Source organism: Poecilia mexicana, unplaced genomic scaffold, assembly GCF_051168715.1.
Source record: "Poecilia mexicana isolate PSO_F unplaced genomic scaffold, ASM5116871v1 scaffold_6, whole genome shotgun sequence".
In the NCBI taxonomy this organism is placed as follows: Eukaryota; Metazoa; Chordata; class Actinopteri; order Cyprinodontiformes; family Poeciliidae; genus Poecilia; species Poecilia mexicana.
This window is the reverse complement of record NW_028263375.1, coordinates 15,929,924-15,951,616: the sequence shown is the minus strand read 5'-3', so window position 1 is coordinate 15,951,616 and position 21,693 is coordinate 15,929,924. Positions and strand designations below refer to the sequence as shown.

The 21,693-nt window shown below is 39.0% G+C and overlaps 1 protein-coding gene and 1 long non-coding RNA gene across 2 annotated transcripts in view; both read left to right on the top strand.

The window, feature by feature from the left end:
* wwox (WW domain containing oxidoreductase) overlaps nucleotides 1-6,352 on the top strand; it is a 153,000-nt gene extending 146,648 nt beyond the window's left edge. Inside the window, exon 9 of the mRNA XM_015010830.2 lies at nucleotides 5,167-6,352. Coding sequence (XP_014866316.2) covers nucleotides 5,167-5,358 — 192 coding nt within the window. The 3' untranslated portion in view covers nucleotides 5,359-6,352. The remainder of the gene's footprint in view (nucleotides 1-5,166) is intronic.
* An 11,757-nt stretch (nucleotides 6,353-18,109) lies between these two features.
* On the top strand, nucleotides 18,110-21,429 carry LOC148158669 (uncharacterized). Its single transcript, XR_015763145.1, has 3 exons — nucleotides 18,110-18,430; nucleotides 19,663-19,891; nucleotides 20,012-21,429. It is a non-coding gene; the product is annotated as an uncharacterized LOC148158669 (long non-coding RNA).
* The last annotated feature ends 264 nt before the right edge of the window (nucleotides 21,430-21,693 follow it).

Below are 21,693 nucleotides of genomic sequence, written 5' to 3'. Positions count from 1 at the left end.
AATGGACAGCTTGTTTATCTGAGAGGGGACCGCATTACCCAGGATTCCTACCACAGCGAGGCCAGGCACGCTCAGCTGAGCCGTAAGCTTGCAGAGGGCTTCCCATGGCTGAGGCAAACAAGGATCTGTACTTGGGTTTGCTTTCAGTGATTATTTATTAAATGTAAAATATCTTTAGCACAGATTAAAAATCAGACACTTCCATATATCTTAAACATCACAGGTTGGGAAAGAGAGAGAGAAAAAAAACAACAAAACGAAACAAAAAAAACATTCCTGAAACAGAATCACAATCGGATCAGAGTCCCACTTAGAGGGTCGCTACTCCACGAGGCCGGGCAGAGGGCTGAACCAAAAACTGCACTCCTCCTCATCCCTCCAGGAATCGCTTTAACTAACACATACTGCAGCCACATTACACCGAATTTTAGGAAATAACTTATTTCACCAACTTTAGAATTTGCTTTCTGTCGATGAGGAGAAAAAACGTCATTTCCACAACACTTTTATTCAGATTTTGAATAAAAATAAATAAATAAGAAAACGGCACTTGATTATTGTTTCTGTAAGCTTGCCAAGATCAAAATAAGTTTTCATTAAAAAAAAAGAAAAAAGAAAATCCCTACTGCATAAGCAAAGGGCGTTGACATGGCAAGCCTGGACGTTTGCTGTAATGATCTGCAGTCGGTGCCATGAAGCAGCTTCTAAAACTGCGTCGTGGGCACGGATCGCTCTGCCAGCTTTAGTGCTGCCGCTGAACTGGAGGGCCATCACAGGGGTCAGCTGTTAAAAGCAGCCCCTATCTTGTGTCCCTCGCTCTCTCTCTCTCTCTCTCTCTATCCTCTGCCTCAACCCTCGCCACTGTACAAATGCCAACTTGACAACAACTGACACAGATGGTGATCAGAAACACGGGACAGGCAATGGAGGAGAACCACCCACAGGAGTAAGAAAACAGGAAGACTCTACACACACTGTCCAAGAGAGGATATTGCCTGACAATAATATCAACTCATTTATTTATTTATTTACTTTTTTGCTTTTTTTTTTTATTTAACTCTTTTACCTTTTTTCTACTTTTTTTGTTTTTACTTTTCTTTCAGCGCATGCTATGTGAGGATTTAGGGATTATAAAAGTACCTGAAAGAACTGCAAGGTTTTCCGCATGCATAGACTTTGGTATTTACAGGTTCGTATGTACAGGCCAAAACCAGACTGCTCTACAGAGATGGCTTATTTACACTCGGGTCGGAGGGAGAGGTTGATGCCGTAACTACAGATGTGAGAGGTAAAAGGGGGGTCACATGCATAGGGTCAGAGAACGCTTGTACAGCTGAGTACAACTCTGACGACCAAGAGACAAAACGAAACACGGCAAATGTAAGAATACGGATTATTTAACGACAAAGCATCTTACCCGTGCACCTTTTTGCTTTGCGAATACGCTCAGTATGACTTCTAGTTATTGCTCAACGCTTTATTAGGACATTTCTATTGCCAGTCCGTGACATGAGGTTCTTGGATATTGGGTCAATATTTTGATTGGAAGACTTGGATCTGGTCCCAGAGCTGTTCCAGAACTGTAGTGCTGAATTCAACGGTAATGCAGGCTTGTGCTGCTCACCAAAACAAAACAAGACAAAAAAACAAAAAAAATCACTGTTACTGCAGGGTATATTTCCTCAGTAACGGCGTTTATTATCCACAAAAAGCAGATATTCACAGAAGTAGCTTACACAGAACCTGCTGTCAGGTCTTTCTCTATCCTACTCTTTTGGTTTGCTGTTTTGCTGTAATCTATCTTCTGCTTTTGCATATTGTTAAGGTTCTGGATTCATTTTGGCGCACGTTTTCTGTTGCTTTGTCTTCTGTCCTTGGATTATTAATCTTTCCGTATGACGACGTAATCAAGACTCTGACCCGTTAGGTTCATTATAATGTTCCAGATGTTCAAACTTTATTTTATTCAGCATATTTAACTTCATTTCTTTAAGTGCTTTGCAAAAGACGCATACCTCTTAAGGTTTTTCACATTTTGTCACATTACTGACTTTCAACATTTTAAATATTGCAAATCTGAAAATCTGACGGAGTAACATCCACTGGTTTTAGCCCGCTTTACTTGGATGTCCATAAATAAAATGTAATGCAAGCAATTGCCAACAGAAGTTACTGATGTGGTAAAACTAAAATTGCATCTGGGGTGTCATCCTGAGGACATGATCCTGATAGTGAAACATGGGGAAGTCAAAGTAATGCTTTTCCTCAGCAAGGAGGCGGGAACACCACCCACAGCTACAATAGATTGGTTCAGATCAAAGCATATTCACGTGTCAGAAATGACCAGTAAATGTCCAGATCGTGGACTTTTGGCAGACCTAAAAACTCATATTCACAGATCCTCTCCATACAACTATGTATTAATCTATCAAAGAAAAACACATTAAAGTTTATGGTTATTGTAACATGACAAATGTGAAAAAGGCTCAAGAGATGTGGATACTTTTGCAAGTTGCTGTAACTCTTCAGCTGCAATTAAAGCTTTGTTCTTATCTGTTGAAGAAATTATTCGGGGTGACCAGAGTAAAATGTTTTAGGTTGTGAACTGTCAGCAGGCTGCTTGTTCAGAAAACGATCTTTTCATTGAGGAAGTTTTTTTTTTTCCCTTCTCACTATTCCACACAAATCTTAAATCTCTCATTTGCTCAGCTTTAAACCTTCCCTGAATTGATCTCAAGTTCAAGTTCACAGCTCTAGTTGGAAAAGAGCAAAATACCAAGGATGTTTCTCAGAAAAGTACTGTACACAAGGTAATGATTAACATTTAGCCGGAGAAGATAAAGACACACCGAAAGTTTGCAGACAGCTAAATTTACAGACCTCATCTACACTTGGAGATGGGTTGGAAATGGCTACAATTCACGTCTTCTTCATGTCTTTCTTCTCTTTTCATTCATAAATGCACATAGGAATGCATTTCTGTGCAAAAAAGAAGTGTAAAAGACTTTTGTTCATGCTGCCCGTACTTCTACCTCACACATACCTTGCCTATCCTTTCTGCAAATGCACACACACACACACAAAATGATAAATGGCTGCGGTGGGTGGCTAAGCATGTTAATGCCTAATCTCATCAGCCTTATCTCTTACAGAGGTCACAAGATCAAGTGGTGTGGGGCTGAGCTAAACACCAATAAGATTGTACAAGCAGTCTATGTAATAGTTTATCTGGCACGAACTGCACTGCCGCACTCTGGGTTTGCTTTCCATAGAATGTTAAAAATCCAGATTCTAAAAGTTTCATTTGAATTTGTTGCTTGCGTAGTGTTTGGTAATTGAGCCGCTCAGAAAGCCAACCGAGTTCAAGGTGCGTCAGCAGCTACAAAGCCCAGCAGCGCCGAACTCCTCTGTCGAGTTTGAAAGCGGTTTTGCTTCTCAGACGAGCTAAATCAGATGCCCTCGGTGAGGGAGATGAGTTAGACCGAGCGCTTGTGAACCTGTAACTCAGAGACATTGCTTGGCATTTAAGCGGCTTTGATATGCTGACATGTGACGTGGACGAAGTTATCGCCTGGCTGGCAGGTGAGACAGACAGCGGCGCACAGAGAGATGCAGCCGTTTCATCTGCTGTTTACCAGCTCGCTCATCACACACCGCTTCAAACACGCTCAGTCTGCTGCTGCTGCTGCAGCAACGTTGCGGGGTCGCATCCTTGTGTGGATCTGAACACACAGCTTACAGGAGGGGCTTGTCTGTGAGCTAGTTTGTTTCTACTGATTAAATAAATAAATAAATAAATAAATCCTCTTCCTGTTTTGTTTATTGCATATGCATTTTGCACATATTTATTTTTAAAAACCAGAATCTTTTCGCTTCATGTGTCTTAGCCTCACAGCTGCTTTATGAAGCTGTTCAAACAGTTGGCATGTGACGCGTCTCCATTATGCATGCGTGTATATATCTGTGTGTTTGACTATTGCGCATATGGGCTCGTCTCGGCGTGTGCCAGTGCTCTGTGCTAAAACTCTCATCACTCTCATCGGGAGATAAAGTGGGCAAGCCATTTCATGTGGTCGTACAGAAGTCGTCTCCAGCCTCGGGTGTTTCGCAGGGAAGCTGTCACAGCAGCTTTTAGCCGGAGCCGCAACATGAAAGATCCCTCTTTGAGCAGTCGGGTTATGTGTGTAATTCTCTCTGACGTGTTTATTCAACTTTCATTTTCAAATGTCACAGAAATCTCTTCCCCCCCCCACCACCACCACCACCACCTCTAAGAATATCCCCGCTAATTACCGCCTGAAAGGACATGGTGTGTTAGAAAACTTAGCAGGTTGTGCCCATGCACCCTTTCAGTTTTCAGAAACAACATAAAACTCTGTGAGTTTCTGAGTTTAAGACTTTATGACGCTCATAAATAAATGTACTTAGAGGAAATTAGTGAGGAAGCCTTCTGGTATGTGTGTGTGTGTGTGTGTGTGTCCTTACAGGAAAAAAAAAAAAAAGCTCTTTTTTTTTCTATAAGTAACTGACTTATAACTTAGATACAGAATTATTCTTGCATAATTTCCAACGCTTATATTTAACTTTAAAAGCCTGGCTCAACCGCTGTACACATACTGTGAAAATATACATCTTCATTTCCACTGAAACCTATTTTTGTGTTATTTACATAAAAGCTGCATTTTCAGTGGCGATTCCCGTCCAGACTGGAGATGCTTTTACCCTTTCCCACTGCGTCTGTGCATCTGGAGTTTCCACACACAAGTCCTGTACATGCCAGGTAGAGAAGTAAATAAACAAATAAATATATGTACACGGATATATGTACAGCTATGTCTATACGAGGCAGTCCTCATTGGGCTGAGAGAAGGGTGAGACAGCTTGTGTGTGAAAGTCTTTTTATTTTTTTTTTTCCTGTGGCCACTCGGTCCTGCTGTCTCCTCTTCCCGGACTCCCTGCATGTTTGCGTTTATCTCATAAAAGACGCCTGGATGCCGCTTGCCGTTCAGCCTTTTTCTCTGGACAGGACACCTCTGAATGTCTGTGTGCGAGTAGATGAGTTCTCCATGTTTTGCCTCCTCCTGCAGGATGAACCCCAACTAAGTCGTCTCAGTGCCACTTATTGTGTCCTTTTTTTCTTTTCTTTTCTTCTTTTTCCGTCCACAGCAACAAGGTGCTGCCACCACGGTGTACTGCGCGGTGGCCCCGGAGCTGGAGGGGTTGGGCGGCATGTACTTCAACAACTGCTTCCGCTGCCAGCCGTCCAACCAAGCCCAGGATCTGAGCAGCGCCGCCAGCCTGTGGGAGCTGAGTGAGCGCCTGGTTGCGGAGCGATCGGTCGGGATCCAGTCCCTTTAGCGGACTGAGATCCAGGATGCCGTGAGGAAGAAGTCAAAGAGGAAGCTGTTGATGTTGACTGGGGGGTGCGTGGGAACTTAATAAAAGACTCTGACTGCACTATACAAAAACTGCCAAACCACAGAGGTCCGCATGGATATGTCACGTCACTACAGGGCTAAAACACGCTACATACACAGTAAGGAGGGGGTTTCATTTACAGCTTAAGTTCAGGTGTAACTTTCTTTTGGTACTTTATAGTAGAAAGTAGAGAACTTAGAAAGAATAGTTTGTTGTTGTTTTTTCCTGCTGTCGTCTTGTAACCCTTTGACCACACAAAGTTCATGAGTAAGGTTAGAGTCGGATTGCAGCTATGGGGCTATATAAGAAATATCATCTTCCAATTGAATGTCTTTGTAATCAGACGTTTCTGCCGAGATTTGGAGTCTAAACTGAGAGGTAAAAAGTAGTGAGCGCAGGACCCTTACGAATATATAAACACGGTAGAGGTATGTTCCTTATGACTATTTACATTATTCTGCAATAATTTAATCTTTATCAGCGTCCTTACTTGTTGTCTGTACAGTATTTACATCCACCTGATTTGTAGAGGGCGTCCTAATTTTCTTCTTCCTATGGTCAAACTAGAGTTTCCGTACTAAATCTGAATTACAATTTTGGAGATTTATGGAATGATGTTTTACCACTATGTAAGAGTCTTATTTACAAGTACCGGGGTCTTTCGTTTTCTCTGTGTCTCCTCTTGCTTGTTGTACGAGAATTTGCGATTTCAGTTTGTCGTTTCGTTTTTAAATTGTGAGCTTTAGTGTTGAGCCTCTGCATTTGGGTCGGGTTGTCCTGAAGCCGCTGGGAGGGCGAGTCGCTTTTGAGACATTGTGCTTCATGGCAGTCCAGGTGCCGTAGGTTGTTCATAAAACAGCAGTCCAGTGTCATAATATCTGAAATTAAAAGAAGAAAGGGAAAAAAAAATAAACATGGGAAAACATTCAACAAATCCATGTGTTTGGTGTTTTTTTTTTTTTTTATACGAAATTCTAAAAGTGCATTCATTTTGTAGGTCGTTAGCAGGTGATATTTGTGTAGGAAGGTGAGGAATAACTCAATACATCAGTGTTATGCACTCTAGCACACATTGGATGCAAACAAGCACATTAGTGAAACTTTAGATTTAAGGTCTGTGTTAACACAAAAGCTTTTACACCAGGTGTTCAGAGGACAGATCAGTCAGTCATACAAACAGCCTCGCACATAAATTCTCAGTGGCCTTTAAAAGCTGGAAAATCATTTTGAAAGAACTATATTACATTTCTAACCTGCATCACAAGTGATTAGATAATTATCTTCCTATCAAAATATAAAGACAAGCAACAAATTTATTGAGGAACAAAGGGATACATGTGGATGAGTCCATCTAGTTGTTACCGTGATTGTTAGCAAACCAAGTTTCAAATCAGCAATAGAACGGTGAGCAATTAATCCTGAAGTTAACATGATTTGGTCATTTTTTCACTTTTAAATCCCTCAGATTTCAAATAGTTTGCCATAATTAATAAATGTATTTGCACATCAGCTTACCCATATGACATTGTTCACTTTTTCATTTAGTTCATTTAGTTACTTTAGAACAGTTTTATCCATGACTGTGTGTTTCTCAAGTTTGTTTCTCAAGTAAGTCGGTTTGTGTCTGCTTTTATTAAATGTTTTTTTTTTTGTTTTTTTTTTTAAAAAAAGCATAAACTGGGTTTAACAAATTACAGTATGTGACACTGTTTCATATTCTGGCCCGGATGAAATATTTGTGTCACTGTAATTTGAAATACAAAACATTGCAGTGAATGTCTGACAGTAAATTAAAGGTAGAGTGGCACTATTGTCCTCAGGTCTTTGGAAGGAAATAAGTGAGTAAAAAGATCAACAAAGCAACAATTAATAATATTAACCTAAGTCATTTTTAGATAAAAAGATTAAATGTATTTTTATCCTTAAAAAAAACATAAATACTTTTACACTTGAAGCAAATAATATTCCAGGAATAGTGACCGCCCTGCAGTGGTGCTGTGTCCTGCAGGTGTCTTATCATTGTCCTTTCACACCACTGGACCCACATCAGAGCCCAGCAGCATCTGACACGTTCACACTGAGCTTTCCTGCTTATGAATCGACTGGGATTAGCACCTGAAAATTAAATAAGAATATATAATAAAGCTTTTTTTTTTTCCAAATGACAGCTTTATTTATAGAACAGCTCAGGGAGAAACTTAGTTAAATGAAGTCCCGTTAAACACTATTGTAGTTTTAAACTGTACAGAAAAAAATTTATTTGAGTGCTGTCCATGGTGCTGATTAGGCTCTTAACGTTGTATGAATATTTTTAAAAGTAAATATAAAAGGTTTTATATTAACCCTGCAGATTGTTGAGCCTACGCTTTGCCTGTTGTTTGATACAACGTGTTATTAATCTTATTCTTTATTGCTCAGTCAATCAGTGATGGCAGAAAGACAGTACAGCTCTTCAAAAGTATTCCTACTTCTCGAACGTTTTTATATATTTTCCAGTAGACATGACTTCTCTGAATTTTCAAATGATAATCTCTAAATTATGCCATGGTCACTTTGCATCCAGTCACCCTGGAACCACCTTCAGCTGCAATCACAGCTCCAAGCCTAGTGGTATGGTTGCACCACCTTTGGAAATGAGGAGGCTGAAATCTTTGTCCACTTTTTGGAAATGGTTGAAGAAGCTCAGCCATTTTGGATGGAAACATTCTGAGAACATCAATTAAAAACTCTGCAGATCCTCAGTTGTCTGGACTCTGATTTTGGTTTGATTTGGTTTGGTTTGATTTGAACTGCTATAAACTATTCTCATTCGATATGTTTGATATTTACCTCCTTTTGTCTGCCAATCAACTTTGACTTTTTTCCCTAAAACTGCTGGAGAAAAGCCTCTCCACAGCATGATGCTGCCACTACTATGGGGACATTATGGTCACATAAATGCAAATGGAGAATTTGCCCATGTGCTTCCTATTTACCATGTCTGTGTGTGACTACTGCCTGAATAATTTATTGGCTCATTTATGAGAAATTTATTTCAGGAAGCTTTTAACTGGACAGGAGACAAAAGGAGAATTCTCTGACGGTGAACAAACAGCTTGATGTCTGCGGTGGTCTGCAGTGCAGCGACCGCGGATCTCTGGGTGGGTCCCTGAGTGGACAGGGAGGGTCCTGCCTGGCTTTCATCCTATCGATCAGACCGTATCGGAATCATCTGATAGCTAATCGATGAGCTACACTTCCTCTCTGCGAGCAGGAAGGAGAGAGAATCATGGCTTTCATGAGAGGCGCACCTTGATCCTTTGACCCCGGACTCAACTCGCCATCTCCCCGCCTCCACGCCACATCGTTTCCTAGTTTCTCCCTCTTCATTTCCCCCCGTCCCTTTATCGCTCTCTCCCGTAATAACACAGACTGCTCAACGGTATAATATCCGAAAGTCAATGTAAACCAAATAACCAATATACTCCGGAATGTTATTTTAATTTGCTGGATTTACAGCTGATTTTTTTTTTCCCCTTCACTGGGTTTATTTCAATTTAGGCAGTAATTGTTTACGACACACCATTTCATTTTCCATTATTGTTTTTATTTCTTCTTGTGATTAATTTCACCTTTCAGAGAATAATTATGAGAGGATTGATTTGATTATGCCTTTGTTCTGCTCCTATTGGCTCCATTGACTGAAGGAATGCCATGTTGCCATTTCAGGCGGATATATTTAATGATCACAATCAATGTTAAAGCTCTCTCTGGACTCAACTAACCCAATAAATATCTGCCAAGAGGAACTTTACCATCTTACTACGGTAGGCAATAAAAGTCTTACTCTCTGCTCGCCCACCTCCCTTGCTGTCTTTTCATCTTGTCCTTTTGAAGATGGCTCCAGGATTGAAATTGTTGATCAATTTTCATAAAGTATCGCTGGATGTGAGTCAATGGAAATATTGTTTTCTTTCAATATCTAACTATGTGCTTTGCTTGCAGATTGTTTTTTTTTTGTTTGTTTGTTTTTTTTATTTTTTATTTGGAGCGCAAGACTGTAATGTAATTCAAGCATCTCCATGAAACTACTTTGGGATTGATTAGCACAATTTAATAATATTGAAAAAAAAGCTATCTATATTGCAGATTTTTTTTAAATTTTTTTTAGATTATTTAAATGCAACAAAACAGAAAGCTTACTTGTTTACCATTTATTTTCTCCCCTGGTAAAAACATTCATTCAAATAAATATTAAATTTTATTGCTGTAACATAATCTGACACTGAAAGGTCCAGCTTTTAATTAAAGTATGTTCCTTCTGCGTCGGCATATGCATTTATTTTTTAAGAAAATCACCAGTTCAGTCACTTCTTTTACCCTCAGCAGTCTCTTTAAAATAAGTGAAAGTGGAGCTCCTTTTATATTTCTATTTCTTAAAGTTGATCTTATTTATCAACGTATAAAACCTGCAACAAGAAGTGGACGAGTCACCATAACCACCGTTGCATGTTTTTGTTATGTAGGTTTTCTAGTCACAGAATCATTTACTCCCTTTCTTTGACTCTTTTTTTTAAAAAGACAGTGAAAGATTTCTGCTAAACACACACACACACACACACACACACACACACACACACACACACACACGTGAACTCAATGTAACTATTAGCAAGAAATACATGAAAATGGATATCAGAGAAAACAAAATCCCCACGACATGAACACTGGTAAACATCAGTGTTCACATATTTGACTTTGGTTTTAGATATAATTTCACCTGGGAATTAAAAGTTGGATTTTTCACATTTCTTAATGTGAAATTATGGAATGATAGAAGATTATTTTAACATTTTTCTTTTGCATATTTACCAAAAATTGGCTGTTCTGCATATATTTATGCTAAATATATAATATTTCTCCTTTATTCTGAAAATCTAACAAATTTAGTCATTCACTCACTTCTTAAACAAGAAATCACAAAAGGTGATGTGTGGTAAAGTGGATGTTTTTATTCCCCACCTCGCCTCAGTCTCTTATTTGGTCATTTATAAGTGGCTTTAGAAGGAGCATTTGAATCCAGATTCCTGGCATGCACTGATTTCCAATCAAATGCACTTATTTTCCCCTGTAGATCTGCTTGTGCAATCTATAACTTTCTGTTTTTTTTCTTTATTGAAGTCCCAACACAGTGCCTTTGAGGAAATACTTCCAGCTCCAAATCCCCAGTGCGTCCTCACTACAAGACAGCGTGACCTTGTAAACCCTGAGTTATTTTACTCACCTATTGTGTGAGGATAGAAAGAAAAGGTAAGAGAAAGGGGAGAAGAGAAGGACTGGGGGAGGTGGAGAAGGGGGGAGAGAGCCCCTGCCTGTCACAGCTTTCAAACACAAAGAAAAATGAGCACTTGGGCTGAAGTACAATTATTAGCCCCTGTCTACAGATTCATCACACCATAGAGAGGCAGGAGGGAGCGAGGGCGGAGTGCAGCAATAGACTGAGTGGAGAAACACTGGAAAAAAAGAACTGTGTGGGTAACAGCAAAGCTGTGCAGATGAAAAAGACAATGAGGAGGGGAGAAAAGTGCAAGCAAATAGAAACGGGGGCTGTTACACCATAAGCGCAAAATGAAGTATGCAAAGTTGCTGGGGAGCCGCGAGAGTCGAGGGCAAGGGAGATTTTTGGGAAAATAAAAGAAGAAGAAAGAACACGGCAGAGGTAGAGGTAGAAGAAGGTAAAATGAAATAAGAGGATTTGTCAGACCAGTGGTTGGTGGTAGTAATAAAGCCCGCTAATCTGAGGGGAAACGCTTGACTGCTCACACACTGACTCTCTTGACGCCACACTTTACCACCAGGCCAGGCCAAGGTCACACACGCACACATGTGATCATCCCAATCCAAACACACACATACAAAAGTGGAACAAAGAGGTGCAGCTTACATACGGCTTCGAATCGGGTGTGTTTTTGTGCGATTCTAAACTTTGTACAATCACTTCACCCATCGCTGCAACTCTCACGTTCTGTTAGGCCTCACAATGCTATTTTTTTTTTGCTGTCACTCATCATCTTCACAAAACTCCCCATGCAGCCATGTTGATTTTGAAATCTCATTTTTCTCCGTTTCTTAACTGGCTCCGCGGTGCGGATCAATATCTATCAAAACTATTACATAAATACATCTGTCATGAGCAAGATAGCAGAGCAGCGACGCGGAGTTTCTTGCTGAAGCCATCGTAGGGCAAAAGGAGGGATTCGGTGCTCGCTCTCAGAGGACAGTAAGTGTTATTTTGTGTGACCAGGTGTGTCAGGAGCTGCGAAAGGTTGTTATTGAGCCTTGGTAAATGACCCGTAACCTGCAGTACCACACACTGAGCCTCCAACTGCAGCTTTGTTACTGTTACTGTGTCACTTCCTGTGTTCATGTAGGTTCCATGTGTGCTTTTTCTCAGACTTTACATATCTAATAGAAAAACTACGAAAAAGGTTAAAAAATAAATGATTTTTAACCTACCAGTGATTCTTGAAAATAGGGACAAAACAGGTCCTATGGATAAAGCACCAAATTTGAATAAAATATACACAAAATATATATATTTTTTCAAATATCTGACTAAACTAACCTGGGTCATGTGACCACAACAATGTATATTTTTCTTGTGTTTGCTGAATATTTTTATATTTTAAACATTGTAGTCGGTGGATGATGCCTGTAAAATCCCTTGTCCAGGAGCAGAACTCAATATATTATAATAGTTTAAAACAATTAAAGAAATACTAAAATTATATATTATGACAATTAAGTATAAGTAATCATATAAATAATTATAAAAGTATCGATAAATTGAATTAAAAATATTTTTTAGATATTTTCCAACTCCGTTGAAATTTGTCCCTAGTTTTTGTCAACACCGTCAGAAATGAAAAGAATGTAAAAAAATCAGGCATTATTGGGGGGCACCAGAACTTCTGAGGACCCCATGACGTTGTCTTTTCTCTTCCTTTGCTAAGAGGGCTAGTTAGCTCCGGTTAGCTTAAGTTATTCTTTAGTTTTTTCTTCTTTTTATTCCTAAATTGCTTGTCACAACCATGATGTGTCAACTCCATAACTGACAGTTTTCAAAACTTTGATGAAATTTTGTGAAATAAAAGCTTAATTTTGGTAAACTGTAAAGATTTCATGGACCTGATGAGCTACAATATGGCCTCCTTCAGAATAACATCCTATAAATTGAGGTAGTTTGGCTTTTTGTCAACTCCATCAGAGTTTTTGTGACTCTTTCAGTGAAATTGTTGTCAAATCTCACTTAAATGTGCAATTTATTCATTTTAATGTATCTACCATGATATATGATTATTCCAATGCACACAAACATATAAACAAGACATGAGATGTGAAGGGATTTTTAAATATGGAACAATAAGACCAACAAGTATAGAAAACATTTAGCTTGACCTCATGAGTTTAGACTTTCTTTTTAAACCAGTCTTCATCCACTTTTTCATTGCATATTTCTGAGAGTTTCAAAGTTTTTCTTCAGGGTTTTTATACTCATTTTCCATCCAGTTCCAGGTTATTTTTAATGTTTTCGGCTACAACTACTTAACTCTGAACTTTGAATCAGCTAGGAAGAAAAGTGACAACCTGAATGAGAGCTGTGTAGACGTAGCAGAAAACAAATCAGATTTGGATTTTCAAGAAAAAAATGTCAATTTAATTACAGTTTCCTTAATACAATCTGTGAAAACACAGTTATTTTCTTTATCACCCACAAAATGATTCCCAAAGTACTATTAGATGACAGTATGGCATCTGAAAAGCTTACAGAGAAGCACCTCTAAGATCCTGGGTGACATTATTGCAGGATTTTTTAAAAACCTGTAGATTATTTTTATGCCTGACATTTCCACTTTTGTCCCTCAAATGTTCACTTTTCTCATTTTTTTTAACAATTTGCTGTTAATGCCAATGACTAATAAAGCAGCAATATCCAAAGAAAAACTGTGAAGGAGTTTTAGAAAGCTTTAGAAATGTTGATTAAAACTCTTGGAAAGCAGATAAAGCAGTTTTCTTCTTCTCAGGATTGATTAGAAACGGGCTAAAGAGAGTCCATGGGTAGAGAGAAGGCTCAGTTGTGACTCATGATGTTTGGTTGTTTGATGAGTTAATGAGGTCAGATTGGTTGCTTTCATGAAACTCATCATTATTTCAGGTAAATTTTACAGTTCAGCATCTGTTTTGAATGAGATGATAGACGTTATTTCAATACCTTCTTTCAAGATGTTAATGTTTAGGTAAAACAGACAGAAACTGTTCTGGTGTTTCATTGCATCTGTCTCTTCTGGAGATAAGTTTTTCTTTTTTTTTACTCTCCAGAATTAGATTTTTTCCTCTCATCATCCTTTGGCATTTTTCACGCTTCACTTTTTACCGACAACGCTGATTAATGGTGCGATACAGATTTACATGTCATGCTGAAATAGCACAATAACCTGCACGCAGATAATCACCTCATTGAGAAACACTCTGGCCTCTCTCCATTCACAATTACTATTGTGTATTTTATCATAAAACCAGTCTCCAACAATGCGCCTAATGGGCTTATTGGCAGCCGACCAGAACCTGCTTGTAAATAATTCTGATGGTGTTTGGGTCTAATAAATTACACTCATATATGCAAACACAGTAAAATCATAACAATTTCCAAATGTGTGCATGGGCAGAGGTGGGGTGGTGAAAGGCGAGGAGATTTATGCTGCTTGCAGTCGGCCGGCTTCATCACTCACTCAGCCATCTTCAACTTTTTTCTTTTTTCTTTTTTTATTTGTTTAATTTCCAAATGCGATTGCTCCACCACTCCCCCTCTTCTAGCTGATAAATGCAAAGGATCATGGGTAGAGTGGAGCAAGATTAATACACATAATTTTTTTTAACTGGACAATCATACCCAGCCCCCATAGCCCTCTTAAAATTAATAATAAAAAAGTAATGCGGTTAGAGTGCTCTGAGGAGTAAAAGCCATTTCTGCCGGAACATGATGTAACCAACCGCTGCAATGTAAACTGATCTAAGGCAGCATTTTCTTACTGTTTGGATTTGAAAGCCTTTTCATCAAATAAAAAATAAAAAAAAAAATCATAAATATCATAAATTAAAGTAGTGGCTTAAGAGTAACAAAAGTGGTGTAAGTGTTAGAGTGTATGAAAACAAATTCAAATAACAGTACTTGTAAAAAGTAATCTGTTATTAATAACTATATTGCAAAAAAAAAGAGCCGTAAGGATGATTCACCTTTCACAGGGATCACAACAATTATTTTCTTACATTCAAGAGTAAGAAAATTTACAGTTTTGGTACGTTTTCAAACTGCAACTATGGTTAAAACAACAGAAAAACCTCATACGGTGCATGAAGAGGGCTCCAGAAAATGCAAATAAACAGCCTTTTGCCCTGTAGCATCGGAATCCTTCAGGGTTCAAATTTATCATATTGAATGTTGAACTAAACTTTATGTTCTGTTTCTCCTTTAGAGAAAGAAAAATGTTTTAGTTGTCATGCCAAAATATTTATATATTTCTCAGGATTTTAGGCATAAAAGAAAAAAAGTAAAATCGATACGAAATCAATTATTGAATTCTCTCTTTAAAATGTTAATAATTAAAGGGGGACCTCTTTATTTCACAGCTTCGTCCCCAAGCGACACTGACATGTTTCTGTGTAGCTGCATTTGAAATAAAGCTACAGAATGGATCAAACTCTGACATAAAGCATGAACATCACTCTCTTTAAAAAAAAATATATACAGCTACAATTGTAAGAAAGTGCATTTATCTCCTTAAAACCCAAACATGACTTAAAAGGCCATCTTAGTGCTAATTAATAAACTTGTTTTATTTACTAAATTAATTAAATAAACTTGTTTAATATTTATTCCCTAGTCATTTGATGGAGAGAACCTCATGTTCTATTTAAGTACACATATGCACAAACACATGCAAATAGTGAGACATTTAAAATTAAATCTTAAGCTAAAGTCTAATAAATTTAACTTTTGTAGTGCAAACACAAATACAATTATTTCTACAAGTTTATTAGAGGGATACCTAAGATTCTGCTTTTAAAATTGTTGATCAGTATATGTGCTTTGTTGTTTTTTTCTTTTTTACACTTATAGACTTTAAAAAGCTTTTCTTTTAAGAAACTGACAAACAGCATATTTCGGAAAGAAAGGTGGATTAAAACTGACAATCATAACTAAGATAATAATGTAGTCAGTCTTGTGGTGCAGCCTGGGGAGGAATATATTTGCACCTTTGGAAGACTAAAAATGTACATTGATGTGAATTGCCTCAGTGTGTACGTTATAAATGGGGGTAGAAGAGTCACCTCTCAAAAACACACTCGCATACCTACGAGATTAATTACAAGGGCCGTGAATCACTGTGCAATTAATTAACTCGTCCCCAGTAATGAGTGTGTGTGTGTGTGTGTGAGTGCGTGTGTGTGTCACCCAGACAGTCCCTCCATCTCTTCACCTCTCGGCCTGTCCCCTCTCTAATTGCTTCCCTCTCTATTAAAATGCAGTCTGTTGTGACATCACTCAACCCTCCGATAGAGCAAGGCCAGTGTGCTGGACGAGCCACACACACACACACACACACACGCGCACACACACACACACACACACACACACACACACACACACACACACACACACTTTTCACAGAGCACAAACTGGGTGGGTTTAAAGGAAGATGTGAGACGCTGGGAGAAAACTATAAAGATTTGCCTCCTTGAAAGTGAGAGTCAGAGCGAGTGGAGTGCCAGCAGAGAACAGAGGCGCGCTGAGAAAAATGAAACGCTGATGGTCCACAGGGTGCTTTAAATCCATCGAATCATTCCAGAAAGCTACTGAGCCACTTTCACATCCGATAACTCCCCGTGCTTACACAGGTTTGTTTGTGTCATAACGCTGGTGAGTCATTGGCAGAGCAGAAGGAAAAACCGCTTGGGTTTTTGTCATTTTTGCTTGATTTCATTTGTGGATTATGTTTGCAGGTTGCAAACTTCATGAAGAATTTCAGTACTTAATGTCTCGTCGGTAGACAGGATATTAACATAATCACTCCGAATGACCTCTGACATAACTTTGGAAAATATTTGTTTCTCATAAATAGGAGGGAAAAAAAAGACTTTTTTAAGGCCTTGATGTGCAGAAAGAGTTACAGTTCCACGTTGAGGTTTATTTAAAATGATTTAAAAAGTTTGTCAGATTTTAAACTTTCTTTGAATGTTAGTTACAAAATAATTTCAACAATAAAGAAAAGACTTTCAGGTAAAAAAAAAAAAGTTGTTTAAAGGGAAAAAAAAGTTTTATCTTGAAGAATTAAGACAAATTGCAACTCCTTAAATTTTTGAATAAATACTGAGCTCCTTAAAGATTTTTTAAATGTTGAATTTTTCCCTCATACTTAAATGCTCCACATCATCAAGTGACTTACTGCAAGAGACATAATGTGATTAAATACAGACAAAAGTTTTTTTTTGTTTTTTTTAAATGATGGTACATTATTAAGGGGGAAGATAATGACCCAAACCAAGCAGAAAAAGGGAAATATTTTTGTTCTTAAGAACTATTTGCATCACCCTTACTTTCTACAACTTCTACCAAATATCAGTAATAGCAGTATTTCACATCACTGTCTGATCTTTTTTTTTATTCAGCCACATTGGAGGGATTTTGAGCACGAAGAAACAGTTTCAGTCACAGCATCTAAAGCGGACATATATACACGTATGTATTTATTTATCTCGTTACTTTATAATGATCAGTGTGTCTTGAAAGTTTAAATTAGTAAGAGATGTGTTCCTTCTCCCTGGGGAATAAATATATTGTGACAAATGGGGACCATTTTCCTCTGCAACTCCTCAGACTAGGAAAGACGAGAGAAACTGCTATCACGGCAGGGCAGGAGAAGGATGCAAGAAAACAGCTACTGGAGTGAACCTGACCACTTTTACAGTCAGACGATTGTTCAAAAATTTACAATAGAAACTGTGACAAACGTGCTGGGTGAGTACCCATGTAGTGTGAGGGTAATATTCAGGGAAGAGAGAAAATCTGAAGCTCACTGTATCTTTGCAAACTTGCACTGCTTTACATGAATAAATTATGTTTGGGAAAAAAAAAAACAGTGATAAATAAATATAAAATTGTTTCAAACTCAGTTACTTTGGACATATCAACCTTGAATCTATATTTTATGAAGACGAGGATATTGACTTTATTTCTGCTGCGTTGCTGCTGAAAGTCGCCACGCAAGGAGCAGTTTTTCCCAACATGTATTACAATATTCTACAGTATATTAAGAATTGCTTGACCCGATTTCTGTGAGGATGACAATGAAAAACATGACAATAAGTCAGAACACAGCCTGGCGTTCTGTCCCCGCTCCCTTTCTCTCATTGTCTCCCTCAGAGCTAATCTGATTGGTGAATAAATCATGCTGACATCAGCGTGGATGGAAGTTGGTCCACTCCTCGGCGAGGTGAGAGCGGCGGCGTGCTCCACGGCGATCACGGGGACAGTGGATAACAAATCTCTCTTTTATCATTCCCTGACTTTCCCTGACATTTAAAAAGCTATTAACACCACTGAGATTCACCCTCGTGTACATTTCATATGGAAGCACGTCCCCCTCAACACACGTGTGTGCTCGCTTGCTGCTCAGTCACGGGGTTTTTAGGCTCTCGCGTGTGCGTGCGTGTGTGTGGGAATAATCTCAGTGATAATGCAAGCCCAAATGACCCCACCAGAGCAGTGAATTATACCTTAATAAGATTTTCACACCTGCCCCTGTTCTGTGAGATTAAAGGAAAGAGATTCAGCGCACCGCTGCTGATACACTGACATTTTGGGACACTGATCTCCCCCATCAAGATGCAGAACCTCCCTCTCTGCTCCTTCCAGCAGTTTGTAGCAAACGGACGCCGAGCGTGTGTTGTCTTGGAGTGACCGCCTCTGTAAATGGTAATTATCCTCCAATTCATTCATATGTGCAGGCTATATACACTGTAAACACCACCAGCACAATAGCATTTACTGCTGAGCACTGTATTAATTTACGGCCCATTATTGTAAAGCCCACTGTTACAATGCGAGGGAGCATTTATTGTAATCAGAAGAATGATAGGGACTGGAAACACTGCTAATGTATGTAATGTACCCACAACCAGTCCGTCTGACAAAACCGAACACGGGCTAATGCAGCAAATGACATATGGCCTCGGTGTTTGTTGTTAGCATTTATTAGCCGCCAACGGAGCCCCGAGCGTGAAGCGGCTAATTATGCTTTACTGTGTCTGCGTGGAAAACAAAAAAGAACAAAAAACAAAAGAGAACACAGTGGTCACTGTTTGATCTGCAGGATATTACATGAAACTGAAACTGAGCCTGTGGTTCAGCTGCAGCGTGACTCATGCCTGGCAGTGGTTCACCACAGATGCAGATAATTTGTTCACACTGCCTCCCAAAAGCATTTATACACCTTGAACTTCTTCCAGTTTAGCCAAGTTGTATAGGCACACACTTCACTTTATTTTTGTTGGGATTTTAATGTGACAGATCAACATGAAGTGGGGCGTAATTGTGCAGTGGAAGAAGAACAATATATGTGGCCTTCAAAAGTTTAAAACAATGTGAAAAGTAAGGAATTAATTTGTATTGACCTCTTTGGTTAATACCTTGTAAAAATCACTTTTTGATGTATTTATTGGTACAGATATTTTGGAGTATGCCTCTACCATCTTGGCACTTCTAGAGACAGAAGTTCTTTGCGAAACAAGTAGGATGGAAAATGTCAAATGTAGCAATTTAAGTCTTAGCACATTTTCACCTAGAGCTAAGATTTAAAATAGGCCATAACAAAACACATGATTATCCTTTAAACTAAATAGTTCTGCTGTAGCTCTGGGTGTTTGCTAAGAGGCATTGTCTTGCTTTAAAAACATATTCGCATCTTACACATGGTTTTTTTTAAATAAATTTTTGAAAAATGCGTACTACTTGCCTTCTTTTTTAAAGTTATGGTGCAGTTTGTGTTTGTCTGTCAGTCCCATAAAATTCCTCAAAAAAAAATAAAAAATACACTTTGAGGTTGTAATGCGACAGCATACGAAAACGTCTGTACTGTAAATGTATGTTATGTGCAGATGGTCTAAGAATGTTGCTGATTATAGAGTGGATATCGTTTTTTGTCACAGTGGCTATAGATCTCGTGTTCCTCTGGCATGTTGAGAAGACAGAAGACACGTTGCCATAGAAGAACTGAGACACCCTGAGAGACGCCTCCAGGGAGGAGTTGACTTCTGGTTTAAAACTTCAAGCAGGGGTGAAATAAGTGGTGAATTTGAAGATTAAAAGGGAGAGCACAACATAATGGCAGCAAAGGTGGATTGTAAAGTTTAGAAAACATCTCCAAAATGAGAAAAAGTAAGGCCAGATGCCCCGTCTGTGAAACACAATCCCGAGGCAGTGAATTCTTTATTCTACATGTGCTTATATGCTCCTCATGCAGTGTTGCAAAATGCATGATTTGTTTCTTAACTGCAGGCTAAGAGCGCGTTCTGGAAAGAGCAGCTGGATTTTGGATAAGTATTGAGTGAATGACAGGAGGAGGAGGTGCAGAAGAAGGAAAGGCTCCAAACAAATCATCTTCCACGAAGGTCTGCTGAGCAGAAGATATTACGCTGACGGGGTCTGACGAGCTCTGAGCTGCAATCTTAAAGCTGCAGGCCAAGCAGCCTGCGACTCCAGATAGTAGGTGTTTCTGCTCACATCTGTTTTCATCGTGCGTGAGAAAGTTTGGCATTTATTCACATCTCTGTTATTAGAGTTTCCACTCACGCTGAGAGGCAACTGCGTTTATCTTCTCTTATGAACATAATGAGCTCAAAGACCGAGGATGCTTCCCTTGAGTGATGCTTGTTTATGATTCCTTCCCCACTTGACTTTGGCTTTGTCTATCATCCCTCCTGTGTTTGTCATTTTGTATTCAGTGTGTTGTTATACAGCAGTGTATGTCCTCTCTTTCGGGGCAGGGTAATGCTCCGGGTCTCACCCCGTGTCCATCATTCTGCCTGCTTCAAGTCAAGCAGAGCCGCAGGACAACTTCCCACAAGAGAGAAACGAATGAATGGTGGGATTTAAAAAAAAAAAAAGGAGAAGCACAGTTTCAGTCAAATACCCGGTAATGAACTAAAAATGATACCTTACAATATTTGTTGAGGCGGTAGAGTCGAGCATTACAACGGAATAATTGCAAACCACCGTAGGAGCGAAGTGAGAGATCAGTTCAGAGATGGGAAGAAAGCCAGTGAGTTATAGGTAAGACGAACTGAGTGAGATGCTGAAGAGAAGAGTAGCGAGACAGACAAGATGAGTTATAGAAGTGGAGAAAGATGGAGCTTTCACACATGGAGACTGTCGGGTGATTTAGGGTGAAAGGACACAGAGACAAGTCCTGCTGCGAGAGGTGATAGACCGAAAGAGGAGTAACAGATTCCCCAGCCGCACAACGGCGCTGGCTCTGTCTGCTCCGGTGCATCCGAGCCGCCTCTCTCCCCCTTTATCTTATCTACACCAGCATTCATGCACCACATGTTATGTAGACAAGCACAGCACAACTGCACATCAGGGCCAGATAAAGACTCATTCAGGTGACGGCAGTAAGCACATGTCTTCTCTGTCGGGATGAAAGGATAAAGTAAACATAGAGCAACTATATGAAAGAATACCAAACGAAGGCAACAAAGAAAAACTAGTGCTATACCCAGTTACACTTAGTCAAAGCATAAATTGTGTCTCACACACAGTCAAACCAACCCAAGAAACTTTTTATGAAGTTACCAGAAACACACTAAGATCTTGTTCTTATATCTAGGAAAACTGATCCGATCATGAATCACAAATTGAATGAAATAAACAAGCATAGCAAAAAAATAAAAAATAAAGTTACTTTTACTGTAAAATGTTGTATTTTTTATTTGGTTGTTCACCTTTAATATTTTTGGAATCTGTTAACTGAACTGAAACTGGAGCATTTAGAATACAGACAAACTCAAAGGACGAATCTGTTGCAGGAGCAGAGTGGCTCTCAGATGGGCACAGACTGTGTCGTTAATTCAAAGAAACATTCGGCAGAAAGAATTTGAGTTTTTCTAGTTTTATTTTGCAGTAACTGGGGTATTATGCTCTACAGCAACAGCTTTGGTGTGTGAAATACTTTGAGGGAA